Source organism: Erythrolamprus reginae, chromosome 3 (genome assembly GCF_031021105.1).
Source record: "Erythrolamprus reginae isolate rEryReg1 chromosome 3, rEryReg1.hap1, whole genome shotgun sequence".
Taxonomy (NCBI): Eukaryota; Metazoa; Chordata; class Lepidosauria; order Squamata; family Dipsadidae; genus Erythrolamprus; species Erythrolamprus reginae.
The window spans coordinates 83,405,990-83,427,596 of NC_091952.1; the positions used below are offsets into that span (position 1 = coordinate 83,405,990).

Here is a 21,607-nt window from a genome sequence, read left to right on the forward strand (position 1 = left end):
GGTGTCATGTGACTCCCCCCCCTTTTGCTAATCTAGGAATGGGTGTGGTCAGCACATGACACATCCGGTCCACAGGCCATGAGTTTGACACCCAGAGCTAAATTATCACATCGCATTTCATTTCCCCAAATTTGTGGTTTCCAAGAGTTTTGTTAGTGAAACCAAGGAACAGACATTTGCCTCAAAGCACCTTTCACGTGAAGCCATAATGAAAAAAACTCTGCAAAACTCATTGATGAAAATACGTCAAACAATAACCACCCTCTTAAGGAAGTTTAAATGAATTGGCTCTTTGTGCTTCACTTACCCAAAAAAGAAACCCAAGAAGAAAAAGCAGTTCTTGTATCAAAGATGTCCTCAAGCTTCCAGAGGAAAATATAATTCATTCTGAGTATTTTGATCAAATACAAATGACATGACATAAAAGTGCTGTGCAGATAATAATTCCAAAGGGACAGAGAACCAAGTCTTTGTGCTTTTTAATATATAAGAAATAATGTGTGCGTTTGGATTGGATACATTCATGTATTTTTCTAAATAAAAAATAGGCAGGCTATTGCTATTCATACGGACTTACATTTTTATCACAAGCTAAGCTCAATTAGATTTAAATGAGCCCATGCATTTCTTTTTAATGTCAAAAACTAGAATTTGCACACAATTTCACTCCTATTTTTTCCCATTTGAAAAAATGGCTAGGGAATTCTGGGAGTTGAGGTCCGCCATTCTTAAAGTTGCCAAGGTTGGAGACCCCTGTCCTAGAGCACGGGTTGAAACCTGTGGCGTCATGTTACCGTCACATGACATATTGTGACCTATTTCCCATACACGGAGCTGGAGTGGGAATAGTCTCTCTGCATGATGCATCCAGTCCGTGGGCTGCCAGTTTGACACCTCTGTGAAATAGTAGATTTGAATCCACTTTCTTCCAGGTCCTGTTTGATATACTGTACTGAGCTTTGAATACTTGTTCTTACAGCCATATATGTCAAGTCAATTGGATTAGTATGTAAAGGATAGCTTAATCTATATTTACTGCGTGCTAAGAAAGCACTGATCACTGGTACCTAAAATCAATACTGATAAATGGCACAACTTACAAATTGGCTGAATTTTGTTTTGAAACAGCTGGTTAAAAAATAGCATGCACTATCTATTTTATAAGTATTGCTTTACTACTGTGCTTATAGCTAAATTGGAAACATCATCTGCCATAGGAACAAAATACTAGACATTTATTTTAAAAGCAGGGTCACTATTCTCAGCTAATTAAATAAATTGATTTTTCTGGGTCTCTAGGAACTCACTATGAGGGTCTACATTTTAATTCCATGTCTTCTTATTTATCGGCCTGTTTATGCCTGGCTATGCAGTGGATAACGTGAAAGTTGATCTGTTCTTTGCCACCCTTACCAGAAATCATTGGCTGTTAGCATGGGCAGAAAAGCATAGCTGGATAGGATAGCATTCCTAAAATTAGCACGCTAATAGCTAATGATTTCTGGCAAGGCTGGCAAAGAACAGGCCAAATTTCACATTATCCTTTGTAAAGGTAGGAATAAGGAATACGGAAGAGAAGGAAGGGCTAAATCTCACCGCTAGATTCAGAACTCAAAATAGGTTACTTGTGAGACCAGCTCCACTTTCTACATTTGTATAAAATGGGGACACTATAGAAACTTTTTAAAGCATAGTGTCCCAAACTTTTCCGGCTTTGTGGATCAGCAATGGTGGTGCCAGCAGTGGAGAGGCGGGAAAGGTGATGGTTCCACGCAAACGGCAGGTAAGCGCACACGCACCACTCACACAAATGGATTCTCCACACCCGCCACTTGCACAGCCCAGTTTCAAATGGGCCATGACCCAGGATTTGGGGACTCCTAATCTAGTGGTTCTCAGGTCTAAGAGTTTCAATATTATTTAAACAAATAAGGATCTTCTGGGCAGCATTGGGATCAGGCCCAAACCATTTCCTTAAGAGTCTAGGATAATGATGGTGAACCTATGGCACGGTTGCCACAGGTGGCACGCAGAGCCATATCTGCTGGCACACGAGATGTTGCCCTAGCTCAGCTCCAATGTGCATGTGTGTGCCGGCCAGCTGATTTTTGGCTTGCATAGAGGCTCTGGAAGGGTGTTTTTGGCTTTCAGAGAGCCTCTGGGGGGATGGGGGAAGGAGTATTTACGTGGGGAGGATGAAACACGAGCCTACTGGGCCCATCGGAAGTTGGGAAACAGGCCGTTTCTGGTCTCCAGAGGACCTCTTGTGTGTGTGGGAGCTGTTTTTGTCCTTCCCAGGCAAATTATGGGTGTGGGCACTTACACATGCATGATAGTGCGTGCACACATTCCTTCGGCACCCGAGGGGAAAAAGGTTCGACATCATTGGTCTAGGAAGAACAAGATCTACACTTAACCTATTCTCTTCTACAACAACGACTTGGTTTCTGGAATTAAGTAAACCCTAGTAGTATCAAACCAAAGCCATTAAGAGAATCATGAGGAGTGATTCTGCAGGAAGACTACAGCAATAGCAATGGCACTTAGACATATATACCATTTCACAGTGCTTTACAGTCCTCTCTAAGTGGTTTACAAAGTCAGCATATTGCCCCCAACAATCTGGATCCTCATTTTACTGACCTCGGAAGGCTGGAAGGCTGAATCAACCTTGAGCCTGGTGAGATTCGATCAGCCAAATTGCAGGCAATCAGCAGAAGTAGACTGCAGTACTGCACTCTAACCATTGTATCACCTCTAGTTCTATAACTAGCTTATCTGCTTTATTAGATCATGGTACCCTGATAATTCATATAAATTGATCTAGGATAAGATTATCCAAATATACAGTCTTTACCAATATCTCCACTGAATAGCTTTGGTGCATTCATAACATTTTTGGAAGCACTTTATCCTTATAAATGGGTTGCCATCACTTTAGGCAACTGAATATGCATGTCAACAAATAAATTGTTAATGTTTTCAAAGGTAGTTTCTTAATGTTTTTTCACAGGTATTTTGAAAAATGAAAAATAGGTTGAAATCTTCCACTTAAAAAGGCAATAATTTTTTGGGAGGTGGGAAGGAATAGTTATTAATACAAAGGCAATACAATAATCTAATTCTCATTTGTTGCAGTGGTCATAGGTCAGGAGTAAAACAGCTTAGGACTCATTTATGAGGAATGTATGCAAATAATTGCCATAATTCCTTTTTTTTTCATAAGTAGATCAGCTAAATCATTGGCATATAAAGTGGTTACAGAGTTGACTAATGCAATGAGTCTTTTGTTATGAATTTCTCATTCAATTAGACACAGTTTTTTTTCCCATTTCCTTTTATGTATTCAGAGATTGAGTATGATGTATGTGGGTCTGTAGGAACTCAACAATTTCCATGTGAGCAGATTTCAAAGCCAGGGACAAAGCAGAATTGCCAGCCTACAAGGGAAAAAAGAAGAAGATTATTATGCCAGCTCTCCTAAGATCTTTACTTTTTCCAGATATCAGACGTACCCATATTTAAAGCTGCATATTTATGATGTGAACCATGTATATAAAGAATAGCATCCTTCTTTCTACTATATACATTAGGAAGACCATTAGTACATTTATCTGAAAACAATCACCTATCTATTAACTATCTGTGGAGTTTTTGATATTATCTGAGTTTAATTATTTTCCTGCAGACATTTCATTATCAAATTAGATGACCTCATCAGTGCTGCCTGATGATATTATCTAGTTCGATGATCGACCGCTGAGCAGCCAAGCTCAGAGATCATAAGGGTCCCACAATTCAACTCTGAATTACAAGTATTATCTTCTATTGGTATCATTTCTCTCTCTCTCTCGCATCATCCTCTTTATCTGTTCTGGATTTTTGGTAGCAGGTATAAATTTACACTTTAAATTAGGCATCTGAAGTACAAGTAATGTTCAATTAATTAATTAATTAATTAATTAATTAATTAATTAATTAATTAGATTTGTATGCCGTCCTTCTCCGTAGACTCAGGGCGGCTAACAACAGTAATAACAACCTATAACAAATCTAATATTTAAAATAACTAAAAACCCTTATTAAAAACCAAACATACACACAAATATACCATGCATAAATTGTATAGGCCTGTGGGGAATGAATATCTCAATTCCCCCATGCCTGACGACAGAGGTGGAGCTTACAAAAGTGGGGAGCTGATTCCAGAGGGTTGGGGCCACCACAGAGAAGGCTCTTCCCCTGGGTCCCGCGAAACAACATTGTTTAGTCAACTGGACTTGGAGAAGGCCAACTCTGTGGGACCTAACTGGTCGCTGGGATTTGTGCGGCAGAAGGCGGTCCCGTAGATATTCTGGTCCGATGCCATGAAGGGCTTTATAGGTCATAACCAACACTTTGAATTGTGACCGGAAACTGATCGGCAACCAATGCAGACTGTGGAGTGTTGGTGTGACATTGGCATACCTAGGGAAGCCCATGATTGCTCTCGCAGCTGCATTCTGCATGATCTGAAGTTTCCGAATGCTCTTCAAAGGTAGCCCCATGTAGAGAGCATTACAGTAGTCAAGCCTCGAGGTGATGAGAGCATGAGTGACTGTGAACAGTGACTCCCAGTCCAAATAGGGCCGTAACTGGTGCACCTGGCGAACCTGAGCAAACGCCCCCTCACCACAGCTGAAAGATGTTTCTTTAATGTGAGCTGTGGATCGAGGAGGACGCCCAAGTTGCGGACTCTCTCTGGGGGGGGGTCAATGATTCTCCTCCCAGGGTGATGGACGGACAAATGGAATTGTCCCTGGGAGGCAAAACCCACAGCCACTCCGTCTTATCAGGGTTGAGTTTGAGTCTGTTGACACCCATCCAGACCCCAACAGCCTCCAGGCATCGGCACATCACATCCACTGCTTTGTTGACTGGACATGGGGTGGAGATGTACAACTGGGTATCAGCCGCATACTGATGATACCTCACCCCATGCCCTTGGATGATCTCACCCAACGGTTTCATGTAGATATTAAATAGCAGAGGGGAGAAGACCGACCCCTGAGGCACCCCACAAGGGAGAGACCTAGAGTTCGACCTCTGACCCTCCACTAACACCGACTGCGACCGACCGGAGAGGTAGGAGGAGAACCACTGAAGAACAGTGCCTCTCACGCCCAACTCCTCCAGCCGGCGTAGAAGTATACCAAGGTCGATGGTATCGAAAGCCGCTGAGAAGTCAAGAAGCACCAGGACAGAGGATAAACCCCTGTCCCGGGCCCGCCAGACATCATCCATCAACACGACCAAAGCAGTTTCCATGCTGTAGCCGGGCCTGAATCCTGACTGCTGAGGGCCTAGATAATCGGCTTCTTTCAAGGACCGCTGGAGCTGGAGCGCCACCACCTTCTCAACAACCTTCCCCATAAAGGGAAGGTTGGAGACTGGCCGATAGTTGTTAAGAATGGCTGAGTCCAGGGAAGGCTTCTTGAGGAGGGGGCGCACAAGTGCCTCCTTGTAGGGATCCAGAAAGGACCCCCTCCCCAAAGAAGCATTGACAATCTCCTGGATCCAGCTCCGTGTCACCTCCCTGCTGGCCAAGACCAGCCAGGAAGGGCACGGATCCAGTAAACAGGTGGCGGAACTCACAGCTCCAATGGCCTTGTCCACTTCATCAGGTGTCACCAGATCAAACTCTTCCCAGACAGATGGACAAGTACAGGCCCCAGTCACCTCTTCTATCCAATCGGAGTTGAGGTCCTCCTGGATCCGAGCGATTTTATCAGCGAAAAACATGTTAAAATCCTCGGCACTACTCTGTAAGAGTCCAACTCCCCCCTGGTTAAGAAGGGAGCAGGTCACCCTAAACAGAGCAGCCGGGCGGGATTCTGCTGATGCAATCAAGGCAGCATGACCCCAAAATTGATGTTGCTAAGTGAGAAGTTTGTTGACTTTTGCCTTGTTTTATTACTTTTTGTGCCACATTTGTTAAGTCAATCCCTGCGGTTGCTAAATTAGTAATACAGTTGCTGAATGATTCTGGCTTTCCAATTGACTTTGCTTGTCACAGGGTTGTCAAACTCCTGGCCGCAGGCCAGATGTGTCACATACTGGCCACTCCCAGCCCTGGTTTAGCCAAAAGTGGAAAAGTTCCAATACATCATGTGATGATGCCATGACGATGTGAGTTTGACACCCCTGGCTTGTCAGAAAGTCACAAAAGGTCATCGCATGATCCTAGAACATTGCAACTGTTATAAATATGAACCAGTTGTTAAGCCTTGAATGAAAATCACATGGCTATAGGGAAGTCGCAATGGTCATAACTGTGAAAAACATTCATAAGTCACTTTTTTCAGTGCCGTTGTAATTTCACACAGTCATTAAACGAACTGTTGTAAGTCAAGGACTACCTGTACACATATGCATTCATAGAGTGGGAACCCATCATTGACTAAGTAAACAATCTTGTTTTACTCTGAAAAACAAAAATCCTTAACATAATGCTTGAGAAAATGGAAAGTAGTATTTATTATTTATTTATTTGGATTTCTAGGCCTTAGAAAACAAGAATAAATCCAATAGAACATGAAGAAACCCAAACATTAAAACCTAATCTAAAAAGTCCCAGTTTATAAAAACAATAATCCACATTCATTCCATTACAATCATACATATAGCCCGAGCAAGATGCCAATACTCAACAGCCCCAAGCCTGCCGGCAAAGGTGAGTTTTAAAAACCTTACGAAAGGCCAGGAGGGTGGGGACAGTACGAATCTTTGGAAGGAGCTGGTTCCAAAGGGCCAGAGCTGCCACAGAGAAGGCTCTACCCCTAGGTCGTGCCAAGTGGCATTGCCTAGCTGACAGGACCTGGAGAAGGCCAACTCTGTGGGACCTAACTGTTCGCTGGGATTCATGAGTCAGGAGATGGTCCCGTAAGTATGGTCCAATAATAAAATATTAGAGGAGGCCTTTGATTTTTTTTGATTTTACAGAACCTTATTTTACAAAATCACTCCTCTGCTCATAGAGTAGACCACTAATTAATGGAACAGTTCCTTTATCTCAATAGCGCTGACTGGATGTAGAATAAACATGAGCTATTTGGGAAGAAGGATACCAATGGTTTCCAGCTGCCTCTGTGCTTATGAAATTACAGGCCCATTATAAATCAAGGTCCTGCTATAGACCTAGTTTGCATACTGTGCTTCCAAACCAAGCCCTTTCACAATGAGACCAAACTTGATAAGACTCATCTGTACCTAATTATAGTCTTTTCTTCAGCTTCCATCAGAAAAATAAACAAAGTTTTTTCCAATGTAAATCAAACTATGAACAAAAGATAAGCTGAAGTTTATTTAGTCTAGTTGAGTTAATTTTCCTGAATAGAAATTGGTCTCACATCCAGAAAACTGGGGATCACTTTTATAGAGGTTATATAATAAGTTCGGATTCATACATTTTAAAGAATGTAGAGTGACATCCCAATAGCTAAACCAATTTTTTTACTGTCAGTAAAACAAAGAGTTACTCAACATAACGTATGAGAACTTGGAAGCCAGCATGGTCCAATAGTAAAACATTAGATAAATCTTTTGATTTATTTCTATGTATAATCATATGAATAATTATTCCTTATTATTTGAAAATATCATATTTTTCTTTGCTAAGTGTTCTATATGCATCTTTTATTTTAGGTCCACTGAACTGGACCTTTACCAACCTCCTGTTAACTAATTCAAATAGGTTGATCAATTTTAAATAATAACGGCTATATTATCAGCGCAAAGGTTCTTAAATTTGGTTCGAACTGCAGGAGAAATGGACAAGGGTATTATTTTGCTCTGCAAGTAAGCAACCACCCATGAAGAATTTTAGTTTGCAATCTGTACTTTCAAACAGAGCATGTATCTATATACTCAATCTTATTATATCATAAATTTTTAATCTACAAATACTATAAAAATTGTTGGCCAGCATGCTGCCATTACACCATGTGATTTAAATTACTGGTGCACATATAATTATGGTGTTTATGGGTATTATATCTACACAAAGGCATGGCAATCTTTGTCTGAGTACAATAATTACTTGTAAGAACTATACCCAATGCAATTTTGTATTGCATGTATTCCCTTTTAAAGGATCTAACAGTTAAATCAAGAGCAGATTGCTAAAGAAAAAAAATCATATTAGTGGTTTTCAAACTCTTCAATTGAAACTTGCTGGGGTTAACATCTGATTTTTCAATATGGCTCAAACTTTAGGATCTTTTTTAGTTCTTTTAGTTTTATAAACGACACAAAAAGAAAAAAAGCAAACAGCTTTTAAAAAGCACACAGTATAATATTATGAAAATATATCATGTCTGTTCTCTATTAAAAAAATTGCAAATATTAACTGATTGTCAATAACGCCATGTTTGTTATGCTTGTTAAAACTAGGATAATGTTAAATCAAAAAGACCTCCAGACCAAATCTTTTAAAATAACCATGCTTTTTATTAAATCAAAAGCATTAACTATTTTTGTCTGCTAACAATTGGGCACCAATTCAAATAGATGTCATTATGAAGCCCTAGTCCAAATCATTTTGTAAGTAAGAACTCATAGGAGACATAGCCCAAAATATGTGGGAAACATTTATTTTTTCTCACCTTGTCCACTAATGTAGGATCACAGCCTGAATGAGATAAAAGAAGTTTCACCATCTCCAAATTACCATGTTGAGAAGCCACCATTAATGGTGATAGGCCATCCTCATCCTGAAGATTTATATCGGCATTGCATGACAACAATGCTTTCACCATATCTTCTCTATCATGGCTCACTCCCAAAATTAAGGCAGTCTGTCCACCCTAGAAAATGCCATTAATGAGGGTTATACATCATGTATTCAATTTTGCTATTCCATGCTCATTCACTTATCCTTATTGGTAAAATACCAATCAGTAGGCCAAGGGTGAGTTCGGGCTTACCTCACTGCCAATTTGCTTCCTGATGTGCTAAAAAAACCCGTTTAAATTTAAATTCTAATACTGTAGTCTCAAAAATACAAATTTGCTAAAAGCAAAGCAAATTATAAAATTCTTGGGTTTTAATTAATTTTTAAGTCCATTTAATGCTGATTAAACAGTCCACTAATAGTACGTCCACGTCCACTTCCGCTTTAGCTCAGCTTTCAAAACAAAGAAATTTTTTAAAATTTCGTATCAAGGTCTCCCTCCAGCATAGTAGCTCACCCTTTCTTCCAAACTTCCTTCTTCTCAACCTCCAGCACAAAAACTTATGTTTCTTCTCCTTCCAAATGACTTCCGACACTTTATATCCTATCTTTCTAGTACGTAGTCGCTGTGCTATGGCGACTGAGGTCATTTCACAAGCTACCGGTTGAGGTCGAAAACCCGCCCGCCATGGGGTATGCTGACCCCAAAAACGGCAGGGGACCAAGATCCCTTTTTCACACACACACCCTCCAGGGAGGTTCCAGGCCAATCTGAAAGGAATCGACTCTGCCAAACAGTGGGGATTCGGCATCCCCTCACAGGAGTGCAGGAGATGCCCCTCTGCCCCCTTTATTATTCATCTTACACTAGGCATCTGATTACCTGTTTCTTTGCATCTTCATTTGGCATTTTTCTTTCCAGATCTAGTTTTATTCTTTTATATAACACTTTAATATAAAGTTTTCTTGCATCAGGAAAGTGGGCAATGATTTGCAAATCTGTACACATCTTTTTCATTTGGCATAGATAAATAGACTGATTTCCTCCCCCCCCCTCAATCTCCCAAATTACTCCAGGTTATATTCTTTTCCTTTATACTTGGCATTTGTGCCATTTATGAATTTAGGGGCCTCATTCCTACAGTTAGCTAGCATTTCATCTATACCCTGCAGATCCATCGTCCTTATTTAACAACAATTTACTGCCTAACATACGTATCTTTCAATGATTTGAAATGAAATTGATCCTGAATAGATTCCCTGTCTATAAATGTATCTATCATTCTACAACCCTGTGTGTAAATTATTTTGAGACAGCTTTTATACTTTCCTTCAACAACATTTCTTAGATCCTTTTTCTGGGTTGCTTTGTTTAAATTCTACTTTGGCAGTAAATGACCCTGCAATTCCTTTCTTAAAATTCTTCTTTAAAATGTCTCTTCTTCTTTTTTGTCTTGTTATTGTTCATATTATTGATTTATATTTCTTTTTGGGTCTTTTCTTACTTGATGCTGAAAATTTTTGTTGAATTATCATATATTCTTACCACTGAAAACGATCCAGTCTTCATTTCCCCCCCTGAGTGTGATAGTTTGTTATGAAACCACTTGCATCTTTTCTTCTTTGATATTTTGTTTGGCTTGCTTTTTTTCCTATTTCTGTTTTCACAATGCTTACCTCTTCTCATAGTGCCTAGATTCTCTTTTGCATAACCTATATGTATCCATGGGTCCTTATATTGATCTTATATGTACAATATAGAATGTATAATATTTTATGTAATATATATAATATATAAGTTAGATTTATTATATTAATAGCAAAATCATATATATATATATACCAAATCAAATCAAATACTGATGGCATATCTAATCTCTTTAATTTTAAAAGAGATTTCAGACCACAAATATATAGGTATAACCCAGCGGTGAGTTACTCCCGGTTTGACCCAGTTCGCCAAACTAATAGCGGTTGTGGTAGGCTCCGCCCACTCACCTGGGACACTTCTGCACATGCGCAGAAGTGTCACACACGCACACCTAAGCGAACCGGTGGCGCCAGGATTTAGAAACCACTATTGATATAAATTGTATACCTGTATATTTGTAGGCTGTTTCACAATCTGCACTTATAAAAATTCTCAGTAATTTGTACTGCCATCCTCTTGTTGTTTTTATAGTTATGTGGTTAATTTTATTTATGTTGATGTTAATCCATCTGTTAATGTCTATGACTGGAAGTAGAATGTGTATTTACATGGTTTAAAGCACATATTAAGAATAAGTATAGCCACAAAAGCTTTGTGCAGCATTGTGGCACTCACCCAATGTAAACCTTGATGTCATTCCAAGTTCCTCCACTTCCTAAACTTCTACATTCTAATTACTTATGAGTAACTCTAGAGAAGATGCATTTAGCAAGTTTGCAATTTGGAAAATGGACCAAATCCAACCCAGCTGGGATTATATATTCCTACAATACCTAATTTATTGCACTTCATTTCTACTTTAAGCACCTAAAGTCTTCCTTGATTCCTGATCTTCACATTTTACGTTTCAATTGAGTGAGGTCTTTAATACTGGTCCTTCATTGATTATATTTTTTGGGATGAAATGGAGAAGATCTCCAGATCTACTCATGAAAGTTTAATGCTGTTCATCATTAACTAGAGAAGACTTTTCTGACCTGATGAGTTTCATCATTTAACACCAAAGCATCTCTAAATACTGTATTTTAAAAGTGTTTATTCTTGTTTTTTTCTCAGGTTATTAAGCTACTAGATAAATATATGCACATCATATCATAATTTAGTAAGACATAAATTATGAAACGTTATTGGAGAAAACGATAGTATGAAAACAGCCTTTGGAGTTAGCCAAATGTTCAACCCATATACCTGGCTAGCCCTTATATTGACATTGCCTTCTTGCAAAAGCTTCTTGACTACTTCCATTTCTTCCTCGGTCTCTGCTGATGCTAGTGGAGTAATCATTACTGCTGTATACCCAGCTTTATTTTGATGATCCACATCACAAACACCTGAAAAACAAAACAAAGATTTAGAGATCAGTCACTGGAGAAGAGGAATTTCCAATATTGATTTCATTCTCGTTTCAAACTCTAATCCTCCCATACCCAGTTTGCCTGAGGAAATGAGCTACTTCTCCTCAACTTGACCTGCTCTTCCACTGAATACCTCTGTTAGAGAGAGGATGAGGTTTCACCTCAGTTGAATGGCCACTGTATCTGCAAGAGGCTCCAATATGTTACTGTCAGCTAGGTTTCCACCAACAAGAATCAACAGGACTCAAAAGAAGCAAGAAGAGCACAAGTAGAAATAGGAAGCCTACATTCTTCTAAGGAGCTCCCACACATTGTGGGGAAAATGCCAAAGCAACAAAGTATCTTTCACTACATGCGTAATTACAATGGAACCCCAAGTCTCACAAAGTCAATGGTCACAAGACTTAAAAAAACAATGCATAAGATGCATGAATATTAGCTATTTAGGATATCTAATAATTATAATATGGTTGTATAATTGCTCTGGGCTCCCCAGAACCTCTACAGTCTGATGCCCATTATTGTACCCATATATTGATGACCCTCACACAACAGAAAAAGACCACAACATATTTTTTTTTTCTCTGTCTCCTTCCCTTCCAGAGTCAACAGGTAAATTCAGTTCTGTTTAATACACATTTGAGTATCATGTACGTTGTCTTCAGCATTCATATCTACATTGACAAAAGCTGTTCCTCAATTCTATTGCACCAGACAAGAGAGAAAATAACAACCCTTCTCAGTCTTGGCCGGCATTGGCAGTGGGACCTTTAATTATTATTATTATTATTATTTATTTATTTATTTATTTACTTATTTATTTATTTATTTATTTTTTGATTTGATTTGATTTGATTTTATTTGATTTGTATCTTGCCCCTCTCCGTAGACTCAGGGCGGCTCACAACAATAACAAAGACAATGTAAGAACAAATCTAATAATTTAAAAAACACTCAAAACCCCATTATTAAAAGCAAACATACACACAAACATACCATGTATAAACTGTATAGGCCCGGGGGAGATGTCTCAGTTCCCCCATGCCTGACAGCAGAGATGGGTCTTAAGAACTTTACAAAAGGCAAGGAGGGTGGGAGCAGTTCTAATCTCCGGGGGGAGCTGGTTCCAGAGGGTCGGGGCCGCCACAGAGAAGGCTCTTCTCCTGGGTCCCGCCAAACGACATTGTTTAGTCGACGGGACCCGGAGTTCTGTGGGAACTAACCGGTCGCTAGGATTCATGCGGCAGAATGCGGTCCCGGAGATAAACCAGGAAGATGTACAAACAATTGCACTAACCAATAAAGCCCTTTTTGTTGCTTATGTTTTGGGATAGTTTATTTACAAAGTAGATTTTATCAAGAACATTCACATGTTTATGGAGATTATCAGTCAACCAAGTCATGGTTGTCCCACATGTACTTTTTCAAGAGGCAACTAGCTTTTCAAGAAACTGAAGAAGTTTCTTGGATGAGAAGCAAAATGTCTTCAAGGGGAAAAAAATCCCGTTTCCTCTTGAAAAAGCACCTTTGGGACAATGTTAACATATCTTTTCAGGCCATGGGAAAATGATAATGGAAACTTCTCAAAATTTTGTTGAGGAAACTCAACTTCATCAACCTTACATTTTTGGCTTTATTTAGAATCTACCACCAAATAAAAACAAAAGCATAAAATATCATCTTAAATTAATAGCATACTGAAGAATTCCTAATTAATCTAATTTCATTCAAGGAAAGGCAATTCATGTTTACTGGTAGAGTTGTAAAGTATTTTCAGATATTTTTTTTGTTGATATAAGAATATCTTGATATGTTACCCTTTTGCAAATATAAATGGGCCCCTAATAATAGTGACATTTTTATCTCTGGTCAGCAGAGGTCAGTAGTATGCAAAAATGTCTAGACAATTAATGCCAACTTGAATATCAGCCAAGAAAATGTGCTGAGAAAGTAAACAGAATTGAATTTCATGCAAAATATGTTGCAATACACTTGGACTCTGGATGAAAAAAAGTAGGAAGGAATAGGAAAAGTAAGAGTTACTTTACCTATGAGAATATATATTGGACTAGAACCAGATTTAGTCAAACAGAACCAAACCATCAAAATTATTTAGGACTTACACTAGATCTTACCATCGTGTCTAATTGAATGTATGAATTTTCCACATATTTTCTGTACTCCTATCAAATATAGAGTGGCCTAAGCATCATTCATACAATCCATACAATCCATCCAAGTATCCTTTCTTTTTCCTGCTAAACTTCCAAATTCCTTAAAGAAAGAGGCAGAGCAAAAGAGTAAAAGGACATACTATAGCGCCATGATGGTGAACCTATGGCACGCGTGTCACAAGTGGCATATGGAGCCATATCTGAGGGCATGTGAGATGTTGTTCTATGTCAGCTACAGTGCGCATGTGCATAGTGGCCAGATGATTTTTGGCCTTCTGGAGTGCGGGGAGGGCATTTTAGAAACATAGAAACATAGAAGTCTGACGGCAGAAAAAGACCTCATGGTCCATCTAGTCTGCCCTTATACTATTTTCTGTATTTTATCTTAGGATGGATATATCTTTATCCCAGGCATGTTTAAATTCAGTTACTGTGGATTTATCTACCACATCTGCTGGAAGTTTGTTCTAAGGATCTACTACTCTTTCAGTAAAATAATATTTTCTCGTGTTGCTTCTGATCATTCCCCAACTAACTTCAGATTGTTCCTCTTTGTTCTTGTGTTCACTTTCCTATTAAAAACACTTCCCTCCTGGACCTTATTTAACCCTTTAACATATTTAAATGTTTCGATCATGTCCCCCCTTTTCCTTCTGTCCTCGAGACTATACAGATTGAGTTCATTAAGTCTTTCCTGATACGTTTTATGCTTAAGATCTTCCACCATTCTTGTAGCCCGTCTTTGGACCGGTTCAATTTTGTCAATATCTTTTTGTAGGTGAGGTCTCCAGAACTGAACACAGTATTCCAAATGTGGTCTCACCAGCACCCTCTTCCTGCTTGTTATACCTCTAGATATACAGCCAAGTATCCTACTTGCTTTCCCTACCGCCTGAACTGTACTGTTCACCCATTTTGAGATTGTCAGAAATCACTACCCCTAAATCCTTTTCTTCTGAAGTTTTTGCTAACACATAACTGTCAATACAAGCCTCCTAAAGCCTGGGGAAGGGGAAAAATGGCCCAACGAATCTACCAGAAGTCCAGAGGCTTCCGTGAGGTCTATGCATATGCGTGGGGGCAGCACAGGGGGGTGGGAGGGCATTGCATTTTGGCATCTGAGCAAAAAAGATTTGTCATCACTGTTATAGTGACTAAAGAAGTAAAATGTGTGCTTTTCTAATAAATTATATAAAGTAGCAAAGTTGATAAGGAACATTTGCTTGCTGTCAGTCAGAGAAGAGAAATACAGGGTGTCCTTTGCATCATTACTACAACGTCAGATCATTCTTCCATTTTTCATAGAGACTTGAAACAATTTAGTATTTAAAGTCCGTTTGTAGCTGTGAACATAATTGCCTGAGGGCAATCTACTGAGAGAACAAAACAGCCTTGTTTGAATCTTCTGGAGTTGTTATGAAGTTTTAGCGCAACAATTGATTTACAGACACTTATGATAATATGCCACTTTTCTAACATTTTATAGATTGGCATGCCAACTCAATAGCAACAAAGCTTCTTTCTTCTCAGTGGAAAATGCATTCCTGTTTATTAGATGAGAATTTCACAAGACTCTTTTTTTATTTGATCTAATGATCACTCCCTTGTATGAAGTTATTATTGCTGAATTATAGATTTCTCTTACAATCCTATAATACTTCCAAGTAGCAATTCATAATTATGAAGTATTAGGTCAACTCTTGACATAGAATATTTACTTTTGTTGTATGCATGACTATAGTCAATGTGCCAAATGCCATGAAATATTTTAAAAGTTTCATTCACCTTTAGCTGCTAACAAATAAATAGTGAATGAGGTTGATGCTTTGATGTTTCAACCAAATTAGATTGTGAAGGTTCTATTATATGCCCACTTTGTCAAGTCTACTTAGGAATCTTAGGAATACAACAAAGGAAGACCCACATGATTATTTATTTGTTTTGTTAGGCTGATTGATTTGCAAAAAAATTCTAGGTATAGCATACTGTAAATCAAGAAAGGCTAAAGTTAAAATCTGAAGTTAAAACCTAATGCTAAAACCTTTCAAAAAGATAGTTATATGCATATTATAAATGTACACACTTGAACAATATTTATATTACATAAGTATATATAGAATTGTAACTCTTAAGTGATATAACAATATACTATTAGATTCTACTTTGTTTTTTTCCTCTTGATTTTAAAACTTGTTAAAGTACCTTTTATGCATTTTTGGTGAATGTTTATATTTGCATTATAACTTTCTTTGGATTTTCCTTTTCCTTCTCTATTACTACTAAATAATTTTTTAATAAAACCCTAATTTTAAAGACTTAGCACATAAAGACTAAGGACAAAATGTGGTAATAAATGAGGCAGGAATGAGAGACAACAAAAGTAGACAAATAGTCTTTGATTTCTTCCATGTACAGTATACTAGGTAGGAAAACAAACTGACTAAAGCATCCTCCAAAATGATGATCAAAATATGTATCACAAAATCATGATACAAAGGCCCAACATTGGGAAATAAATATACGGTAAGTCAAGAGAGAGGTTGAAACAACTCCCTCACATTTTGATATTTTTCACATTTGGTCGTTTTTCAGATTGTACCAAGCATCTATGGCACCAGATTGGGCAATATAAAATGGAATGAAAAATGCCAATTCAGTGGGATTCAAAAATGCTTTTTCAAGAGGCACTTGGAGTTTCTGGGTTTTTTAAAAAACAAACAAAAACATTTCATTTACCATCCAAGAAGCTTCTTCAACTCTGACTGGATGTTGTGGAATGAAAGGACCAGTCAGAGCTGAAGAAGTTTCTTGGATGAAAAGCAAAACATCTTCAAAGAAAAACCAGAAACTCCAGTTGCCTCTTGAAAAAAAGCACCTTTGGAACAACCATCACCTGGATGACTGAATAGAGCTAATTCAGTGGGAATTTTCAAAGCACAGCCAGTGAAAACAAAGCTTAAATTAAGGATTCTTACCTGTCTCTAAAAGCAGCTTCACTATCCAAAAGTTAGAATGCGAAACACTGTAATGGAGGGCTGTGTTGCCATTTCCATCAGCTAAATTGACAATGACGCTCTGTAGGTTGGGATGAACCCCCTCAATCTCCTGGAGGTAAGCTGCAACAATTCCAGGGGAGGATGACTTCCTGCTTGAGATCCGGAACCATTCCTGACAGACAGTGCTCAACACATGCCTCTAAAAAGATCAGAATCTGAGTTAGGTTAATAGTGTAGGTAAACTATCTAACCATGTTTGTATTTTTAGGACTCCCAACCCAAACCACAAGAATCTCACTTTGACTGCATAGAAATAAATGGGTTTTCATTTATTAGGGAAAATCTATTGCTTTATTTAAAAGCTATGAATAATATTGTATCTGAAATAACTGGATAACTTGCAACTTTCTACTAGGATGTTCCTTTAATTAGATTCTGAGGGGAATGTATTCAAGTGTTGTCTCTTCAGCTGTATCATCTATCAGAGTACATATTTAAGCAACTACTGTATTTCTCTAATTCAGTTTCATTGATTTTAACTGTATTTACAGTATCACTCTAATGGTGAGATGGGAAGCATATAAATGTAATAAATAAATAAACCATGCATGTCTAGCTAATGTATGAAAGGGAGTTCATGCTCTATTATAGCAATTAAATAATTGGCAATATTTCTTTTCCCCCCACAATGTTTTTCCCCTGGAAAGTTCTTTACACTTGCTGCCCACCCAATTCTTCTATGTTTTATACTCTCTCTGCTGTTTCATTCTCCAATATAACCCCCTAAAAGTATTGGATAAACAAGAGTAAAAACCCTTAAAGTTCATAATATAATTTTGTTCAGCTACATTGCTTGAATTGATGATTAATTTATGTCACCTCTATCTTAAGTATTTTACCTAGCTGGATTTTTTAAAAAAATAATTTCTACCAGATAAGTGTTGTGGTTAGCTCTGGCCCTGCTCCTGCCCCAAGGACTGTGGATGTGGGGGAGACATCCACATGCTACAGGCCTGTTTTGCCCCCGGTGGAATCTGCTGATGAAGGCTCCTCTAAATAGTAGCCTGTGGGTTTGGCCATTGTGGAGGATTATCTGATCGTTGTGTTTCGTGACTGCTTTACTGACTTTGACTTTTTGTGTGCTGATTTTCCCCCGCTTTGAAACTAAACCAGAGCAAAGTGTGTTTCACTTTGTGAAAGAAGAAGGACTGTGAATTACCTCACAGCTGCAAGCTAAGTATCACAGAACTGATAAGGGACTTATACAAATTACCAGTTTGTTTGGAGACGAGTGCTCTTTGCTATACCAAAAGAGGGCTTGGTTTAAGTGAATTTTCATTATAAAGGACATTGTTTTGAATTTTCAGACATGTGTGTGTCTGAAATTTGTACCTGTGAATTTTTGGGAGGATTCTACCAGAGAGCCCGACAGAAAAATAAGTATTGGTATAGGGCAGTGATGGCGAACCTATGGCGAACCTATGGCATGGGTGCTACAGGTGGCACGCGGAACCATATCTGCTGGCACATGAGCTGTTGCCATAGCTCCGCTCCAACATGCATTTGTGTGCGTTTTTATCCTCCCCTGGCTTCAGGGAAGCCTTTGGAGCCTGGGGAGGGCAAAACAGGAGTCTACTGGTCCCACCAGAAGTTAGGAAATAGGCTATTTCCAGCCTCCAGAGGGTCTCCAGGGGGCGGGGGAAGCTGTTGTTGCCCTCCCAAGGCATTGCATTATGGGCGTGGGCACTCACACATGTGCGATAGCACATGCCCACGCTTTATCGGCACCCGAGGAAAAAAAGGTTCGCCATCACTGGTATAGGGCCATGATGGTGAACCTATGGCACATGTGCCAGAGGTGGCACACAGAGCCCTCTCTGTGGACATGCATTCTGCTGACAGCTGGTTTTAACTCATGCTGGAGCACCGGAAATCTGAAGACCAGCTGGCTGGTGTGCATGCGCGAGCTGGTGCTTCGGCGCATGTGAAGACCAGCGCACATGCACCTACCAGAAACCCGAGGACCAAGTGCCTGACGCACACATGCACATCAGCAGCTGGCCTTTGGGTTTCTAGTGCTCTGGTGCATGCTTGCACGTGCACATATGCACATATTCCAGTTTGGCCACTCGGTGCCAAAAAGGTTCACCATCACTGGTGTTGTGGTTAGCTCTGGCCCAGCTCCTGCCCCAAGGACTGTGGATGTGGGGGAGACATCCACATGCTGCAGGCATGGTTTGCCCCCAGTGGAATCTGAAGATGAAGGCTCCTCTGACCAAGAAGACATGAGTGACAGGGAGGAGAGTGTGGTGGACAGCTCAGAAGGAGATCGATTATCTAGCTCCTCCTTGGATTCAGAACAAGAGTTAATGATACAGCCACGCATGTGGAGAGTGATGCATAGGCAACAACAACTGAGAGATTATTATCAAAGAAAATGAGGCCACCTGTTTTGGGTGGGGCTGTGGTAATTAGTGAGGCTGCTATAAATAGCAGCCTGTGGGTTTGGCCATTGTGGAGGATTATCTGATCCTTGTGTTTCATGACTGCTTTACTGACTGACTTTTTGTGTGCTGATTTTTCCCTGCTTTGAAACTAAACCAGAGCAAAGTGTGTTTCACTTTGTGAAAGAAGGACTGTGAATTGCCTCACAGCTGCAAGCTAAGTATCACAGGACTGATAAGGGACTTGTATAAATTACCAGTTTGTTTGGATACGAGTGCTCTTTGCTATACCAAAAGAGGGCTTAGTTTAAGTGAATTTTCATTATAAAGAACATTGTTTTGAATTTTCAAACGTGTGTGTGTCTGAAATTTGTACCTGTGAATTTTTGGGAGGAGTCTACCAGAGAGCCCGACAGAACAACTGGTGGTGAGGCAACAGGTTTCCTGAGAAGGTTTTGACTAGAAGACCTCCAAGGTCCCTTCCAACTATGTTATTCTCTTAATCTCAACAGAGAGTTTTTCAACTTTAATTTTGTTTTGTATTACTATTATTGTTTCATTGCATGCGCAGAAGCAAAAAAACCATCAAAAATTGGCACAATCTCATGCATGATCGCGTGATCGCATGAGATTTCACTTCCTGTGCATGCACAAAAGCTGAATCCCGCATGGGCGCATGCGGGCACACATCGGGGACATGGAGATACATGCTCATCTCCATTTTTCCAACTAGGATTGCGCACTGGACCATCCATGCAGCAATCCACTAATGTTTGTCACTAACATAACATACAGAAATCAGATTAACAATTTGCAAATAGATTCAGTAGTATAAAAACTTTGGAAGGGTCTGTCCTGCAATGGGTGGGAACTAATGTAATAATATTAATCTGTACTCAACTAGAGGGGATAATATTTGTATGTGTCTTTTTTTTCCTTTGATGCACTTTTTAAAAAATGTTTTGATTGTTTTGTGTTTTGTGTTTTTTTCTCTGTTTTGTTCTTTTGGATTTTTTTTTTTTGATTGCATTTTGAATTTTGTATTTTAACCTTGTCTTAAACAATATACTGTGTATATCCGTTGCCTTAGCCAGGGTTTGTGCTAGCTAAGAATTCTGTGACATGCAGCTTAACTTTATCTGAAAGATACCAAGCACACACTGTACACATAAGAAATTGTTCTTCAGATGTGGATTTTAGCAACACATTGTCCAATAAAAACAAAAGACATTGATCTCCTTTTCTGAATCCTTGTCTCCAGCAGCCTCACTTTCTTTGTGGCTAAAAAAGATTAAAGCCCATTTTGTTGGGTGTGAGGTTAACGTGCTCTAATGTGAATTCTGCAATGCATTGTCTTTTTTTAAAACACAAGAACTAAATACATTATTTTATTGCTCTGCAATTACAAGGATGACATATATTTATGAATTCAATTTGGTTTTTGAGAAGAGGAATTTCAAAATTCCTATGACTATTAATGGTTAGTGGTCATACATAAAACTAAATGCAAATTATAAGGTTTTAAAGAAAAACAAAATAAACACATGATTAAAATGCAAATGAAAAAAAAAACAGGAGTACCAGGAATTTGTCCTTTGTGGTCCTTATTTCTGACAAGCTTTTGCTTAAGATCTGGCACCCTTTGAGAAAATCTCCCGAGGGTCTAAATCTGAAAATGAAAAACATAATTGTGTATGTTTATCTAAGAAATACATAAGGAATGGTGAGTGGGAATTGGAAAAAAATAATAATATGGCAATGGACAAGGGACCTTATTATAAATCTCTTAAGCCCTAAAGACTTTTTTTTCATTCCTTTACAACTGATGCTATTTTTACTATTAAGACCCTTCTTTGTACTTATCTCTAAACTGATTGGAAAAGTTTGAAGCAGAAAGTCAAAATAGCAATTAGGGCTACAGCAACAATATAATGTATGCCTACAATAGCGATAGCAATAAGAATTATATACCATTTCACAGTGCTTTACAGCCCTCTCTGAGCTATTTACAGAGTCAGCATATTGCTCCCAACAATCTGGGTCCTCATTTTACCAATCTCGGAAGGATAGAAGGCAGAGTCAACCTTTGAGCCTGGTGAGACTTGAATTGCCAAATTGCAGGCAGTTGGCAGTCAGCAGAAATCGCCTGCAGTACTGCATTCTAGCCACTGCGCCATCCCAGCTCTTAATTATATATGTTAATAACTATATTAACAA

At 38.9% G+C, this 21,607-nt stretch overlaps 1 protein-coding gene across 3 annotated transcripts in view; it reads right to left on the reverse strand.

Annotated features, from left to right (window-relative positions):
• Nucleotides 1-464: 464 nt before the first annotated feature.
• KANK4 (KN motif and ankyrin repeat domains 4) overlaps nt 465-21,607 on the reverse strand; it is an 88,801-nt gene continuing 67,658 nt past the window's right edge. For all 3 annotated transcript variants that reach the window (XM_070746034.1, XM_070746035.1, XM_070746036.1), the window contains exons 6-10: nt 20,972-21,059; nt 16,926-17,145; nt 11,610-11,752; nt 8,643-8,843; nt 465-3,440 (exon numbers count right to left, since the gene is read on the reverse strand). In XM_070746034.1, the coding sequence (XP_070602135.1) occupies nt 3,339-3,440; nt 8,643-8,843; nt 11,610-11,752; nt 16,926-17,145; nt 20,972-21,059 (754 nt within the window). In that variant the 3' untranslated portion in view covers nt 465-3,338. The remainder of the gene's footprint in view (nt 3,441-8,642; nt 8,844-11,609; nt 11,753-16,925; nt 17,146-20,971; nt 21,060-21,607) is intronic.